Source organism: Melanotaenia boesemani, chromosome 15 (assembly GCF_017639745.1).
Source record: "Melanotaenia boesemani isolate fMelBoe1 chromosome 15, fMelBoe1.pri, whole genome shotgun sequence".
Classification (NCBI taxonomy): Eukaryota; Metazoa; Chordata; class Actinopteri; order Atheriniformes; family Melanotaeniidae; genus Melanotaenia; species Melanotaenia boesemani.
In genome coordinates this window covers 31166483-31183053 of record NC_055696.1, presented here as the reverse complement: position 1 = coordinate 31183053, position 16571 = coordinate 31166483, and the positions used below count along the sequence as shown (strand labels likewise).

The 16571-nt window shown below is 40.1% G+C and overlaps 1 protein-coding gene across 3 annotated transcripts; it reads right to left on the bottom strand.

Moving 5' to 3' along the window:
* Nucleotides 1-861: 861 nt before the first annotated feature.
* On the bottom strand, nt 862-14829 carry nipal4 (NIPA like domain containing 4). 3 transcript variants are annotated; one of them, XM_042008753.1, is made up of 10 exons: nt 14574-14829; nt 12307-12411; nt 8389-8526; nt 7880-7936; nt 6113-6203; nt 5815-5975; nt 4218-4385; nt 2999-3078; nt 1535-1747; nt 862-1447 (listed from the first exon to the last, which is right to left on the bottom strand). In XM_042008753.1, the coding sequence occupies exons 1-10, from the start codon at nt 14611-14613 to the stop codon at nt 1262-1264; spliced, it is 1239 nt and encodes a 412-aa protein (XP_041864687.1). In that variant the 5' UTR covers nt 14614-14829; the 3' UTR covers nt 862-1261. The 3 variants fall into 3 exon arrangements, with proteins under 3 accessions (XP_041864687.1, XP_041864689.1, XP_041864688.1); XM_042008755.1 differs by lacking the exons at nt 12307-12411; nt 14574-14829 and adding an exon at nt 9256-9285; XM_042008754.1 differs by lacking the exons at nt 12307-12411; nt 14574-14829 and adding an exon at nt 8978-9009.
* Nucleotides 14830-16571: the final 1742 nt, after the last annotated feature.

The following is a 16571-nucleotide window of genomic DNA, read 5'->3' as shown; positions in this document are numbered from 1 at the left end:
TGATAAGTGCACAGCCAGACATACAATAAACCCATGAAGGTGGACGTTTGAGTCAGATGAAACTTTTGGTTAATTACAACCTAGAAACAAATGGGATCATCCAGCCAGCAGGGGGCGCAGCAGACCAGTCATACTGTACTGTATTAGGCATTAAACAGAGAACACCAGTTAAACTGGAGGTTAGAACACATGAGCACCTTCAGATGACATCACATCACACATGACATCTCCAAGTCTCCCAAATGTGATGAAATATGGAATTCAAGGTGAAAAAGGTGGATTAAATGGGGCCGGAGTACTGAGAGGCAATACAAGCAAAGTATTTTTCTTTCATACAGAAATGATTTCATGCTTCTGTCACAGTAACTTTCTGACAGCAGGGTTGAAAGAGTAGAACCACAGAGGACATCTTCACCTTTGTTTGTCATCATTCAGGCTGCATGAATGTTTGCTGGACTCTGGACTCACTGAGAATGGACATGACACTGACCACGGCCTGCTGGTTGCACCTGCTCACAGGTTTCCACCATCTGGGCTTCTCATTTATTCCTCCATCTGAAACATCAGGATGGATGTGGAGCAAGGCTCCCCAGAATTAGGATCCTGGTCCAGTTACTCCCGGTTCTAGCCGACTTTTGGAAGTTCTCAAAGCTCCATTTCTAGTTTGGTTCTTTTTGTTATTATTTGCTGTTGTTTTTGGTCTCTTTGGATCTTTTTGTAAACATTCAGACTCTTTGTCTTCATTTTAAATAGTAAATTTGTGAAGTTGTTTGAAATAGACAACCAGACCTTGTCCAAGTTATGTGACTGAACCAGTTATTAGAATTCAGATGGTAGGACACACATGATATGGTTCCAGTGTGGTTTATTTTTTTAATACTTGGCCCAGATCAATAGATCTGAGCCAGTCTGAATCTGGGTACCGTCACTGGACCAGAACACAGCTGAGCCTCAATAGGCCTGGTTCAGACAAAGTGTTCAAATCTGAAGATGTGTGTCTGTTCAGCAGCTGAGCTGAACCTTCAGGTCTGAGCAGTACTTGCAAATCTGGGCAGAACCTTAAGGTCCAGACAGAATCTTCAGGTCTGAACTGAAACTTCAGGTTCAAGTAGAACCTTCAGGTCTGGGCAGAAGTGCAGCACCATCAAACTAGAGGCCTAATCTTAAAAAAAAAAAAAAAAACACAAAAAAAACCAAAAAACTAAGTGCTAGAGATGACAGTAACAGTCCAGTCCTCCTCTTCCTTCTCCTCCTTTTCCCTTCAACTGATGATGAAGACCCTCGTCCCCTCCTCCCTCATAGGAGGCAGACTGTCTATCACCATGTTGTCCATCAGTCCAAATTTGTCCTCCTTTTTATTCCTCAGTCCTCTGGCTGCAGCCGCCTCTGTAAGCCCCTCCCTCTCCACTGGCTGAGAGAGCTGATTGGTCAGCTGCTTTAACGTAATCTGCATGTTGAGGTGAAGAATTTTCTTTTTATGAGACAAACTGAGAAAAGATGCCAGTATTAATGTTAAATGGGAGGGGTCACTCACCTGCAGGTCTCTGAACAGGTGCAGCATGGCCACGCCCACTACGATGACCAGAAAGGCTCCCAGCGCCGTGATGACGTCTACGGCCGACATGCTCTTCCACTCCTGGAAGAGGATGATGGAGGTGGACAGGACCACGGAGGTGAAGAGGACGTAGTAGATGGGATACACCAGCAGGGTGTTAAAGGTGTCCAGAGACTTGTTCAGGTAGTTCACCTGCAGGCACACAATCACAGTCGGTACTTTTCTCATCTTTCCTTCCTGCTCCAGCTGCAGAAGCTGCGATGATTCTCAGTAATATACAGATGTGATTGGCCCCACCCCTTTTACATCAACATGCACCAGAAAGCCTAGATGACCGAGTTAATAACCCGAGTCTGAGATCTTCATTGTTAGATTAGCTGTCCTTGGTTGATGTGTTTGTCTTCATGGTCAACTTCTGTTGTTCGTTTTATTAATTAATGTCCAAAAATATTTATGTTTATGATTTTGTTTGTTGTCATAAATTTCTGCAAACTATTTGTCAGTTTGATCATACGGTCTCAGAAGTTGGATTGTCTTGGGCAGTACTTTCATTTCTCTGGAGTTTTTCATCATTTTTTCAGAAGTCTTGACTCTATTCAGGTGGGGCTGGGTCTCTTCTGCACCGTCTGCAGTTGGTCCAAAATATCGCCACCTGGTTGTTAACTGGCAGTTAGAAAAAAAAAAACCACATTACACATTTTAGCTTCCTTGTACTAGCTCCCCATTCATTTAGGAGTTTGCTTTAAGATTTTTATAGTTTGTTTTTAAGTCTTTAAACAGGTTGGCTCCCACTTTTCTTTCCAGCCTTTTAACTCCACATGCTCTCTATAGATCGCTGAGATCTGCTGACCAGTTGCTCCATGCTGTCCTGGGGATCCAGGGTGAAATCAGCAGGAGCTTTTTCTGTTGTCACAACCAACCTGTGGAACAGCCTCCCAGCCATATTAAGACCACACCTAGTGTGGACATCTTCATATCTTGTTTTAAGACTAATTTTTATTCTCTAGTTTTAAACCAGACTGAGATTTGTCATTTTTGGTTTTTCTTTCTTTTTTTTTTATTCACTTTTATTTCTTTAATATCTGTTTTATTGTTGTTTAGTCCACTTTTGATTTGTATTTGTATTTTCCTAGTTATACAGACCTTTGGTCAATATATATCATTTTAAATAAGCTTATAAATAAAAGCTGAAAATAAAGTTGACTTATTACTTGCATTTTTTTATTTTATTTTATCGTGCACTGTGCGTTTTTGTTTGTGCCTTGTTTGCTGTTCTTGTGTCATTTTTCTTTAAGTTATTTTGTTGTTTGTTTTTCCTGACTTGTTGGGAAGTTTGAGTTGTGTTGATTTGCATTTCCGAGGTCATTCTATATGTTTTTGTTCAACCGATTTACTGTAAAACAACAAGGACAAGACACTTTAAAGCTGATGATCAGAGCTTACCTGTGTTACTATGGAGACGATGAGAGTGATGAGCAGGATCCAGGTGAGAGGATTTGAGAGCACTGACAGATCAGAAAACACTGAATGAAGAAAAAACAAAACAAAATCAAACAAACACAACAGACATTAAACACACAGCATGTGCCTACATTTCCCACAATCCACCCCACCGCTGACAGTCGTGTTTTAAGTTGGGATTTTTTAAATTCATCATCTGTCACGTTTCAGACGTGACCTGCAAAATCTCTGGATGTCTCATCTCAGGGTTCCTCCGAACTGATTCTGGTTCTCTGTGATTGTGAGCGAGAACGTCTACCATGATGAGTAGGAGGTATCTGCAGTACTTGAGGCTGCAACTTCAGGGCCACAACAAGATCTTTCTAGAAGTACAAGTTATCAAGAGTAAGAGAGATAAAGAGGCTAATGCTGCGTACTGTGAGAGAATGACAACCCTGCGTATGAGTGATCATGAAAAAAAAGGTTCACTCATTCGCATTAACTAACTTGCATTTACGTCATGTCTTTGTGTAGCTGTTACTGCTGTTTCTCAGTTTATCATCTTATGGGTGCTCCTGATGATTGTTTTCTTACAGAGGGTGTAGGATGTTTTGTGTTAAGTTTCTTTCCAGATGTAGCAGCTCGGTGTTTGTTTCTCCATTTTACTTTTGCAGTTTTTGCTGTTCTTCTATCCATCACATCTTTGTCTCCTTTTTTCTTCCCTTCCCTCCTTCTCTAGTCACCTCACACTCCCCCTTCCTTTGTTTTCCATTGTCAGGTCCAGCGTTAACATAAAAAAGAACAAAAAAGAACAAAACTCCAGCATCAAGGTGAGCCTTAAATCCACAAAGAGTTATTTCCTTTATATCAACTAAGCTGCTCCTGGCTCTTTTTTGTTTTTTGTTTTGTTTTTTTTTGTTTTTTGCAAAATGATTTTGTTTACTCAGAAAAACAGGGTCCCGAGTGAATGAAACATGCTTCCATAACAATGAGCTGAGAATTGAGGAAAAGGTTTTGTTGCCTTCTGTGAATCTTCCATTTTCTTTCATTCATCCAGAAAGATAAACCTGATGGTTGATCTGTCCTTTTTTCCTCAGATAGTTCTGTGACCAGGATCAAGGAACAGTCAGTGGGAACACTCGGATTATTTATTTGCTTTAAAGCAGAAAAACTTTAGATTTCTTCGGTGTTATAAAGCATGTGACCCTGCGAGTGCTCTCACCGGTGTTGATGGCGATGGCGAGGCCCTTCACGGACGACACGGTGAAGGCTCCGAGCAGTGAACAGATGCTGATGTAGATCAAGATGTTGGATTGACCAGATCGAGGGCAGAAATACAGCACGAGTACCACACACAGCACCAACACCACCACTGTGTACACCAGGAAACCTAACACACAATATAAACTTGTTCTTAAAACAATAATTCAGCATTTATAGAATAATATATTATTTAATTTATTTGACAAAAAAACAAAACGTTATCGTTACTCCCAACCAGAACCTGTAGAACTTACTGACTGACATGTTTGGCTGGTTTTTTTTTTTTTTTGGTTTATTTAAACATGTTCAGTATAAGATTGAGAACTCGTGCTCATACGATGGTTTAAGTGAAACCTGATCAGATGAAGTCCGGCACAAAAACCAGTCTGCCACAGAACTTTGAACTTAAAGAAGATTCAGGGTTGAATGAGCTTAAACAAAAAAAATTGTTGCTGAAGACATTTAATTAGCTGATTCTTGAACGATACAAACAGCAACAGGACTCTTTTGGACCAAATTAAGTGACTTATACTGAGTTCTAGGTTTTTACTTAAAAGGATGGTAGGCTGCAAAAACAAGGAAGTCTTTTAAGACTGATGGAAGATTCACTGAGTAATTTATTTATTTAATGTGGATGGTGTTAGGACTGCTCTTAAAAATGTCAACGCTGTTTATGTCAAGTTATACTAACACTGAACTTCGGTGACTAAATGCATGAGATACTCTTAAATATTCCTCAATAAACACTGATAATGATCAGTATAACCCTGAAAGAACAGGACACTTATTTAGAATTTAGCCTCTGGTGTGAACTTTAAATGATTATTATTTTTTTTTAATTCATGGAAACAAGTGTTTTTCATTAAGTATTGCAGAGGAAACAGAGGTCTTAATAGTAATTCTGAGTACCAGTGGAAGACAGAACTGATTATGAGCTACCGTGATAGCAGGTTGGGAACATAAAGCAGTCTCATCTGCATATATCTGTCATTTACCTTAATTTATATGCTGTCAACAAATGGGAGCAAGTCCAATTAAAAAAGTATAAAGTCCTGATACAGAGTATTGTGGTACACCACAAAAAACAGAAATCTACTGAATCTCTGTGTCTGTCGTTGTATAATGTGGTTCTGTTTTTAAATGACCTGATTAATGATAAATACAGTGACTCCCCTTCATCACCATCGGTCTTAAATTTATCTTTATCTGCAGAGCTGCAGAGGAACTGCAGCTTCATTCAACTATAAAAATTTAACTATAAAACAAACAGTAACACTTATGTCTGACACCTTGTAGACCTAGTTTAAGTCAACTAGAGGAAGCTCAGTGCTGCAGCGCTGTGTGCAAACACGTGTCAAGCTAGTGTTATGTGATCAGCTGAATGATGATGGCACTGTTGGTTATGAAGGTAAGTTCTGGGATGCTAGCTTTATGTGTGTAAGTGCATTTGTGAAGAATAAATGTTTTGTAGAAATAGAAATTAAGAACCAGCTAACAGGAATGTCAGGAAGTTGGGTGCTCAAATGAATCATGGTAATGTTGGTGTGAACTCTTACCAGGCTCCAGCAGCTTGCTGGTCATCTCCTGCAGTGATGTCACTTCCTGTTCCCGTGGGGCATGAATAACCAACAAAACGCTCCCCAACACACACAGCAGACAGCCGAGTTTTCCCACCACATTCAACACCTCCCCCAACAGGTGAGAGGACAGAACTGCACTGAAACGCACAGATTACTTCATTTGAACCATTTATCAACACAACATAGTCTGAAATATCTTGTTATTCCCTCTGTAAACTCTGTGCATAACATTTTTTGTCTGACCTTTATATTGAATTCTGAGAACTTCAGTTACCTGATGAGGACACTTAGAGCACCCAGGGGCGTCACCAATGTGGCCGGAGCAAACATGTAGGCAACAAAGTTAAAGACCTCTCCTGCTCCCACTGCAAAGACACAGCATTGCTTATCAGTATGTAATTATGTTACATAATAAAGTCAGTCATAAATAACTTTCTTCTGTCATAGTTTTATCAAAGGTAGTTTTTGATTTTCAATTATCCCTGACTCAAGCCAATTTTACACTTGTTTTTTTAACCTTTCACATAGCCACCCCTGAGTCTGGTTCTTCTGGAGTTTTTCCTTGTTGCAGCGAGAGCTTTGATGGTAATTAGCAGGAGAGATCATATTTCGCCAGCTTTAGCCTCTCTTTATCGTCTCCCAGGGAAACCCAAGATGGAAATTCTTCCCCTTACATATAAAGCTCTTAGTGACCAAGCTCCTTTAAACCTTAAAATCTCAAAGTTCCAGGTTTTCCCATCAGAGCACTTCACAGTCAGACTGCAGGTTCACTTGTGGTTCCTAGAGGTACTAAAAGTAAAATGGGAGGTAGAACTTTCAGTTATCAGACCCCTCTCTGTGAAACCAGCTCCTAGTTTGGCTTCAGGAAGCAGCTTGGGGACATCCCATGATGCACCCTGCTCCTCTCTGCTCACTTTACTCTCCATGTTGAAATATCTAACATTGTTGTCATTCATTTGTTTTTCTCTTCTTTTTCAGTGGGTATTCTTAGCTCAGGGTTATGCTGCTGGTTTACCCCTCTTTTCTGTCCTCTCCACCCCCAAGTACTCCAGGAAGATGTCCACTCTTCCTGGTTCTGAAGGAGGTTCTCCTCTCCACTGTCTCCTTGCGCAGCTCAGGATGGAGAATTGAATCAGAGAGAAGATTTGATCCAATCTGTTGGTTTCCTTAGCTAGGTCATTATTTTTCTGAATTGGTTTATATGATCCCATAAAATGGATTAATGTGGATCATATAATGGATTTGTTTAAACTGGATCATTATTCCTCTACAATGAACTGGATCGAACTGGACTGTGTCTGGAGATGTGCTTTGAGATGACTTTGTTGTGAACTTGTGCTATAAAAATAAAGCTGAACTGAACTGAAATTAATTGTAAATGTATAATCTCCGAAATTCCTCTACAACCATGAGGGAGGCTGGTAATGTCATCCAGAATACCATTAACTCAACTTACTGCTGCTGAAGGAGCTTCTACACGATGCTGGACCAGTTTTTTTTATAATGTACAGATACTCTAAAACTTCCATTTTAACAAGGGTGTGCATTCTTTTTGTTCTCGCTGCAGCTACGAATTTACAACTAGGAAACATATTCCATTTTTTAATGATTTACATCTTTGAATTGATGGGTTATCTATTAATTAGTCATACAAGCTGACGGGAGCAGATGGGGGGAAAGCCTCCATAGCTTCTGTGTTTAGTGAAAACTTCAAAATGATTTTATGGGAACAACAAGGCTTTTCCATTACTGACTGTATGTATCGTTTCTTCTAACACGCCAAAATCCCTCAAGAGAACCCCACCCCCCATTTCCATCAGTCTCTTTTAATAGAAGGAAATCAAGACAGATGTGGCTGACTCACTGTGTTTTTCACTGATAAAGTTCAAATGCAGCTTTGAGTACACAGTGGCTTTAAAGCAGGAAGCAACAGAGTCAGTGTTTAGACTCTCAGCTGCTTGTCAGACGTCAGCTCATTCAAGTTCCCATCATAAAGAACTTTAGGTTGTTAAAACCGCTGAGGCAGAAACAGAATTCTTACTGGTAAACAGGCCTCCCCACCACAGCCAGTCCTTCAGGTAGCCATGACCTCCGTCACCTACAGAAACACAAACACAGTTCACACCAGGAACAACATCCACACCTCTGGCTGTAATTCTCACTGCTAGCTTTTTACATCCATCATAGATCCATCTTCTCATCCTTCTTGACTTGTTTCATTCTTTTAGTAATCTCTAGATTTACTAGCGACTACTGGGCTGCCATGTTTTGGTACCTGGAAGAGTTGGTGGTTAAGGGTCCGAGTGGTTCACCTCTGTTCACACACCTGGGACTTAAAACCAGATCCTCCAGTCTTAAGCCCACCTCTGTGACCACTAGGCTACCAGCCCCCACCCCAGGGAGGTAGATGTTTATTTAAAACAGAGAAAATATCCACTTAATTTGGGACTATTTTCAGTGGTGGATTAATAATGGACTGTTTTTCTGTGTGGGATTGGGTTAAGAAAAAAAAAAAAAAAGCATAAATCATGTCAGAAAGGTTCGGTTCACCTGCTCTGGTGTGTCCGTTCCTGGCCAATCGGAGAAGAGCCTTCTTCTTGAGAATGACGCTCCCACCAATCAGAAAGGCTGACATCAGTGCCAGAGTCAGACCCAGCCACATGTTGTAGGTGCTGTACACCAGAATACCTGGAGACAACATACAGCACAGAGTGTGTGTTTATCAGGGTGCGTTTCTATGGTAACCAGGTGTTAACTAGCTGCTCCAGCTGATTCTGTGGATGTGGAGTCATCTCCAATCCTGGATGTAAGCATGAAGGTTTACAAAGGTTTTTATTAGTAGTGACAGAAAACTGAGTGAGCTTGGGGCCGGGGCTCCATGGGCCGATGGGCTTCGGGGGCCGAGGGTTTGGGGGCCGAGGGTTCGGAGGCCGGGGCTTTTGGGACTGGTTTCTCTGACTAAACTAGTTTTCAAATCACATTATCTCAAGACTTACATAGGAGAGACAAGAAATGGTGACAAAAGGAAACAAAATTATGTCAAAGAGACGAGGAGTTGGAATGTAAGAACAGTCAAAAAATCAGTTTTGATCGTACTGTGTGTGGTGTGCTCCGAAAATGTAATCACAGAACAACACACACATAATGATGCTGTTCCGCAACTCATCTACAATCTAGTCCTCCGAGCTGGACAAACGTTGAAACATAGAAGAAGAACCATAGAAACAACCGGAAAACACACAGCATGGAAGGGGATTTATAGGACGTCCCAAGTTACCATCCATGCAGTCACAATGCACGAGTCATCGACATTCCTCAGAAATCGGCTCTGAAATATTGAACAAGTTCAATATTCCCAATTGTCAGCCATGACCCATTTCGGAGCGGATTATCGGGACAAAGCGGCTCGTAACACACCACAGACCAAATGATGATTGGACAGGGAAATCTCACGATGATCAGCGTTTGCTGTCCGAGGTCGGGAAGAGGCAAAATCGGGACAAACACAGCCCAAAAATCATCATGTGTGTACCAAGCTTTAGACATCCAGTCCTGAGAACTGGAGAAAACTGAGAAAACCAAACAGATCTATAGACTGAACCGAGTCACATGACTCAGTAGCAGATGTTGACACTGATGTTGTGCAAGATGAACAAACAGTCATCTTACATAGTTTAAAATGGAAAAAAAACACACATGCGGTTTCATCCCTTTTTCTGCATCAGTTATTGTTCCTGTTGTCAGTTTAATGTCTGCTTCAGAAACCAGAACCTGCAGGAAGAAAACACCGGGAGGAACTAAAGACCTACAAACCTCGAAATGACGCCAGTAAAACTTACTTTAAACATGAAATGACTGTTAAATGAAATTAACTTAAAAGTGTAATTTTGAAAACTGAAGAAATGATTATCAGTTTTGTAAAATCCATCACCGTTCTTATTTTCTATAAATGCAGCAAATATGATTTAAATTCTGAGAAAAAATCTCCTGAAAAATTATTTATTGTACAAAAAGAATAAATGAATAAAAATACAAATCAAACACAATTTTTTTATCTGCATGAGTACAGATGGCTAATTTTTCACATTTAACAACAGAAACATTTATTTCCCTTATTTAAATTAGAGACTGCAGCTGCCAGAAAATGAGGAAATATCAAAGTGAATGTATTGTCTGTGGAGGAAGTTTTGGGGGATCATCAGGCTGATTTATATTTGACGCAGTCCGTCTTTCAGACATTTTTCTATCATTATATTGATTTTTAAGCAGAATTTGTTTAGATTTTGTCAAACTTTAGTAACCAGAAGTTACCATTTTATGGTGAAGATGAAGAGCAGATTCCTCAAACAGGACATGATGGATGTCAATGATTTTGAACTCAAATCCCCAAAAGTTGTCAAATCATTTGATTAAAACACTCTGAGCTGAGACAAACACATCCTTCCATGTTTCTTATGTACCATTCAAGCTGCTGCGCAACATCCAATATCCCCTTGAGGAAATTAAGTTCCAGGAAAAAAGGAGCCAGAGAAGCACCGAGTTACAGGTTGTTAACTTTATGTTTGTTTGATCTGTGCGTCGACCAGGGAGCCGGTAAACCACTTCAGTAAGAAGACTAAAGACACAGAAATGGACCTGTCAGAGAAACAACACAATGAAGAGGCTAAAAAAAACAGCCCTAGACTGAAAAAATATCACAAACACAAAGCTTTGCAGTGGGAAACGACCACAAAGAGTCAAAAACAACCTAAAATAAACTAATTAGAACAGCCAAGAGCCTCAGTGAGTCGTCATGACGTCATCACAAAGGTTTTACTGAAGTCCAGGTTCCAGGAATTTAACAGAAGAAGCAGAACCAGGTTGAGTTTCAGGTGAACTTTATGTGGTGGAACAGTTTCACTGTAATGTGAGGATGTACCTTCTGAAAACATCCGATACTGATGAGTCACATTCAGAAACTCCTTCAGTCCTGCCTCATAGAACTCCAGTCTTCAGATCTTTGCACCGGTTTCCTGTTAGTTTTCAAAGACCTGAATGTTTTAGGGCCAAATAACATTCAGGAGCTTCTGGTTCGTTATGAACCGACCAGATCCCTCAGGTCATCAGGGTCTACTTTCTGTTCCCAGGGTCAGAACTGAACGTGGAGAGGCAGCGTTCAGCTTTTATGCTCCTCACATGTGGAACAAACTCCCAGAAAACTGCAGGTCTGCTGACTCAGCAGTTTTAAATCAGGATTAAAAACTTTTCTATTTGCTGCCTTTTATCAGAACAACTGTTGATTCCCCACACTGGAACTTTATTTCTTGCATTTTATTTTAGCCTTTTCTATTTTTATTTCATTCAAACTTTCTTTTAAAAGTTTGATTTTAATGCTTCTTCTGACCCCCACCCCCTGTCCCGTAATGCTTTTCATGTTTTATGTAAGGCACTTTGAACTGTGCTGTAGATTAAATGTGATGTGCAGACAAACTTCAAACTTTCCTTGATCTGTGGCATTTACGGGCCATTTATGCTCTAAAGACAGACACGGGAATTCCGTCTATGTGCTGCATCCTTCACATAAGTAATTTGGTCTGTTTCCAGGGTTCTGGTGGATGTGGAACCCGACACAGCATCATTTTATGCTGCTTGTTTACTCCTCTTTCCTGTCCTCTCAACCCCCAACCGGTCCAGAAAGATGGTCCTTCCAGGTTTTGGTTCTGATGGAGGTTTTCCTACCTGGTTCTGGTCCTGATTGAGATTTTTTTACCTAGTTCTGGTCCTGATTGAAGGGTTTACACTCCACTGTCTCCTCGTGCAGCTCAGGATGAGGAATTGAATCAAAGAGCAGATCTGTACCAATCCGTAGGTTTCCTTAGATGGTGGTTGTTTTTATGAACTGGTTTATACACGTACTGTTATAATAAAATGGACAAATGTGGATCACATGAGGAACTTGTTTTAATTTGATTATAGCTGAACTATAATGAACTGGATTGAATTGAACTGATTCTGTAAAAGCTAATTAAGATGACTGTTGTGAATTGGGGTTGTATGAATAAAGCTGAACCGAGTTGAACTGAAATTTTTTTAGCTCAAGTAGCATGGAGAGTTTTGTCATCAGCTCTGTGGAGAGACACTAACAGACTGAAGGGGGTTTCATACAGCAAAACCAGCTCCTTCCAACAGAAGTCAACTCAGGATGATGAAATCAGAAAAGTTTCCGTCTCAGACGCTGCATGGCGTGTTACCTGAAGCAGATGAACAGCTTTGGCCACATGAACCCCTGAACAGCTCAGATTTCACCGAGCTGTCTCGGTCTAGCAGTTCTCACATGATGGAAACAAATATGACTGCATCACGTTTCCAGGACAACGTGTTGACAGTGGGAAACATCACAGCTGAGAACAGGGACGTTTACACCAAAACGCTGCATTACCTGCAAACAGTGAGGTCACACATGTTAAAGAGACGTGTGTGATGGCATACCTGTAGCTTGCAGGCTGTTATTCAGGTGTGTGTGGACCTGGTTTTCATCTGTGGTGATTAAACACACTGTAGTCTGAGAGCCACACCACAGCCTCAGCACAGAACCTGCAGAAACAAAACAGAAACACCTCTGGGAGTCTGAAGTACATAAAACTGTGACTTAAAATGAGTAATTTAACTTCACACATCACTCGCTACAGTCTTCCTACTGTAACCCAAAAAGACATCAACATGTCCGGATGATGTGATAAAAGCAGTCACTGACAGGTCAGAAATCTGTAGAAATAAATCAGACAATAAATTCTGTAAATGCTCCGACCTCACTGAATCATCTGTGTCTTTTTCATAAAAATGGTTCAGACTTGTGTAGAGCTTAACACCAATTCCATCCACTTTCTCCACCTCCCTCAGTCTCATTCAGGATCATTGTCCCTTCTTACAAAACCCAAATGATTATATTTGTTTTCCACTTCTAAAGCAACTGTGTCAAATAGGAAACACACACACAATATATATATATATATATATATATATATATATATATATATATATATATGTGTGTGTGTGTGTGTGTGTGTGTGTGTGTGTGTTTGAGATAAAATAAAAACACAGATGTCTGCATGGCATTTTTAGCTTCCTGGACTCTTCCAGCTCAGCTCAATATTTGTGTTGTGAGGAGGTTTCGGGTTTTGTGTCCTACTGGTCCGACCACTCATCTGTTGGTGTAACATGATGAGAGGAACGGGAGAAGGCGGGGCATCTCGTGTTTGCAGTGTAAACACTGAAGCTGGGTGAACGCAATGAGTTCAAACCCACTTCAAGACTCAAAGAGAAGCGGAGGACAAATCATGTTTGCTTTTCGGCCTTGGGAAGCAGATTAAACACCTTACAAACCAAAATGAGTGCGAGGCAGAAACACTGGGGTGAAGGCCAAACATAGTCAGAACCACATGATTTCAGAGCTCAAACAGAATGAAATGTTTTAGCGTTTACTGGTATTTATTGGGCTGAGGTGGAGATTCGGTCTGTTCGTCCTCATCTCTGATCATTATCAGGGTTGTTTAAGTGTTTATCAGCAGGATTCGCCTCAGAGAAAAGTCTGACACAAAGGATTCAAACCAGGAACGTTTATTTCAAATCCTTTAAGTCTGCGGTTGGGGAATTATTGAGGCTTAACTGAAGCAAAAGAAATAATCATTCACAGTTTCTGAACTGAAATTAGAAATTATCTCTACTGTAATTAAATTGATGGAGCAGAACAAATGGTACACCTTCCGATCATTATTTTCCTTTCTGAGCCATCAAAGACCCCATCATCACGTCTGCTGCGGCAAAACTGACAATAATATGTTAAAAGAAATTCCAGAAAATAAGTCCTTATCTTCGACAAGATGAACAATATTATCAGCTCCTTTGAAAAGTTATCGTAACTAAAGCCGTCAGATGAATAAATGCTATATAAGAGGAAATAATAAACTTCATTCTGTACCTCCATTTTGATGATTTGATTCTCTAAATTCACTTGAAATATCCATTTAAACACTTTTTTCTCAGGGAGCATCTCGATGACACTTTCTGGTTCACACACCTCAACCACCTGCTGCTACAGACGAGTGTTTTCATATTCCAGGAGGATTTATGTGAGATTTTCTGTCTCAGACATAATGATTCCCACAGAGACTTTGTGTCTGTTCTGTGACTACGCGCATGTTTTCTATCCAAACACACGTTTCATTTTTCAGTCTCTGTCTGCAACACACAGACAGAAACTCTGCAAAAAAGTCAGTAAATGACGGTTTGTTTGTTGTGACAGTGCTTCGTGATGAATCTGTAAAAGTCTGTCGAAGTCTGTAATTTCCACTTAAATGGAGCATGTTTAGGAGGAAAATGCAGGATGAGCATCAGGGTTGGGGATGCGGGTTTTACCCCCCAAAAACCTTCCCAAATCTCCTCTTCCCAAATTACTTAATTTTGTCATTAGCCGAGAAGATGCACAAATGATATAAATAAATAAATAAATATTGGTTTCCATGGTGACTGCTTACTGTAATGTGGGATGAGATTTTATAGATTCTGGACCTTGGCCTGGTCTGGTGCAGGCTAGCGCCACAGAATAAATCTCCATGGTAACTTATATCACACTTTTGTGCAACCGGATCACGGATGAGTTGATCCAAGATGTCCAACATATCCCGGACTAATCCCTCATCTTAGCCTCAGGTGTGTGACGCCTCTCTGAAGGTTTTAAATAAACACAATCATCTCACCGTTCGTGCACGTCTCGTTATTTAGGTGAACGTCTCTCATCTTGCTGCTTTGTTGCGATCACAGATCCATAGAGGTCCGGAACGGAACGGGAAGTACGACTCTCTCCGTCTCACCCCCCAAAACAAACAACCGGTCAAACAAAACAGATCATTAACACCGTCTAGGAAAAGATCCAGAGCCCCAAACTGCAGCCCAGGAGCCAGATCAGCACTGAGCAGCTCATTTAATAGACATAGTTCCACAGAATCAAACCGACTGAAGTTCCAGTAACGGCAGGTAAACACCTGACCCCGCCCAGCGCGCGCCACGCCTCGCCGGTAAGAGCTGGTGTCACCAGGGCCAGATGAAACTCCCGCGGGGGGGGGGCTGATCCTCAGTGTGAATCTGTCTCAGTGTTATTTTAACAGTTTTATGTTTGGTGTTCGACTAAATGTGATTCTGAGTTTGAGTGTTAATATATATATATATATATATATATATATATATATATATATATATATATATATATATTGATCATTTTGATCACAGTAAAGAAAAACTGCATCATTAAAAGACACACACTTTTTTAACATTGGAAAGCTATTTCCAATTGGTTCCAATTTCAGTTGGTTTTATAGAGCAAAAATGAGTCAGTTTGAATAATAAAATAAAAGCTTATTATTCACATTATTGGATGTTGATTATTGAGGTTGCATGTATTAAATGTTTTGTTTTTATTATTCATTTATTATTTAGTGAGTTATTGAATCCCACTCACTATTCTTTAGCGATGCTAACTGTGTGATGAAAACCAGCTAATGTCCTCTGGACGCCCACTGAGGTCTGGTGGTCTCTTTTATGTAAAGGCAACTGTCAGATGTTCAGTGGATCATGATGGAAGGGTTCAAGCTGACTGATGTTAACACAAAAATCAAGAAAAATCATTGTTTCAGTGAGTCACATCGAGCAAGAGTTTCCTCATTTATGTCCTAGATTCCTCTCCTTGTGTCTTAGTTTCATCAGCGTTTTATGCAGAGCAGTCGAGGAAACAGGCGCTCAAAGAAATCAGAAATCCTCGAAAAGCAATGACACAGCTGCATCACTTTGGGCCAGGAGACAAACATCGGAGGCAGGAAGAGAGCCAAAAACAACCTGAAAGCTTAGTTAACACTTTGCTGATGTAAAGGAATCAGTTTCTCATCACTACGATTTTATCTTTAATCTTTAGGTTTTAATATGATGATGTTTGCATCTGAGAAGTAATGACAAAGTGAAATCTAAAGAGGTTTAATTTGCTTCTGCTGATATTTCTGGAAAACATAATTGAGTGCATAAGACGTCCAGATGATGCAGATGCGTGTTTCCACCAGCAGATGGTGCTACAGCCTAATTATAACGATTATGTCGGGTTTCATGGTTTGTGGATTCTGTGGGAGATTTAATCATATAAACTTAATTTAAGGGTTTTTACTCCTAAAAGAACGACTTCCTGTTTTAGATAGGTTGCTATTCTTCTTCATAATGATGGAGAGTTTATTTCAGGCTGTAAGAACACATGTTCTGCATGAAAAAAATAAGATAAAATAAAATAAAATAAAATAAAATAAAATAAAATAAAATAAATAAATAAATAAATAATAATAATCAAGAAGAAGCATGAAATAGCAGATTAAAAACTTCCCTCAGTGGCATGTTCTTACCATGTTGTTTCACAGCCCGTGTTTATGTGAACGATTTACTGAAAGTATGATGGCAGTGTCTTTGACGTACATAACACCCTAATGCATGCTGGGATGAGAACAGCTATTCTGTGAGGTAAATCAGGTATTACTGCCGGGAGCTGTGTTTATATTTGTTTTTATTTGGCTGGGAAGTCAAAATAGCCAAATGTGACCCTTTGACCTTCCTCCAAAGCTGCATCCCCGTAATGAAATGAGTGTATCTCTGCAACCACCAGTTATATTTAAATACATTTGGGCTCATAGTGAAGGGAGCACTTGTGAGATTTGTAATGGTGT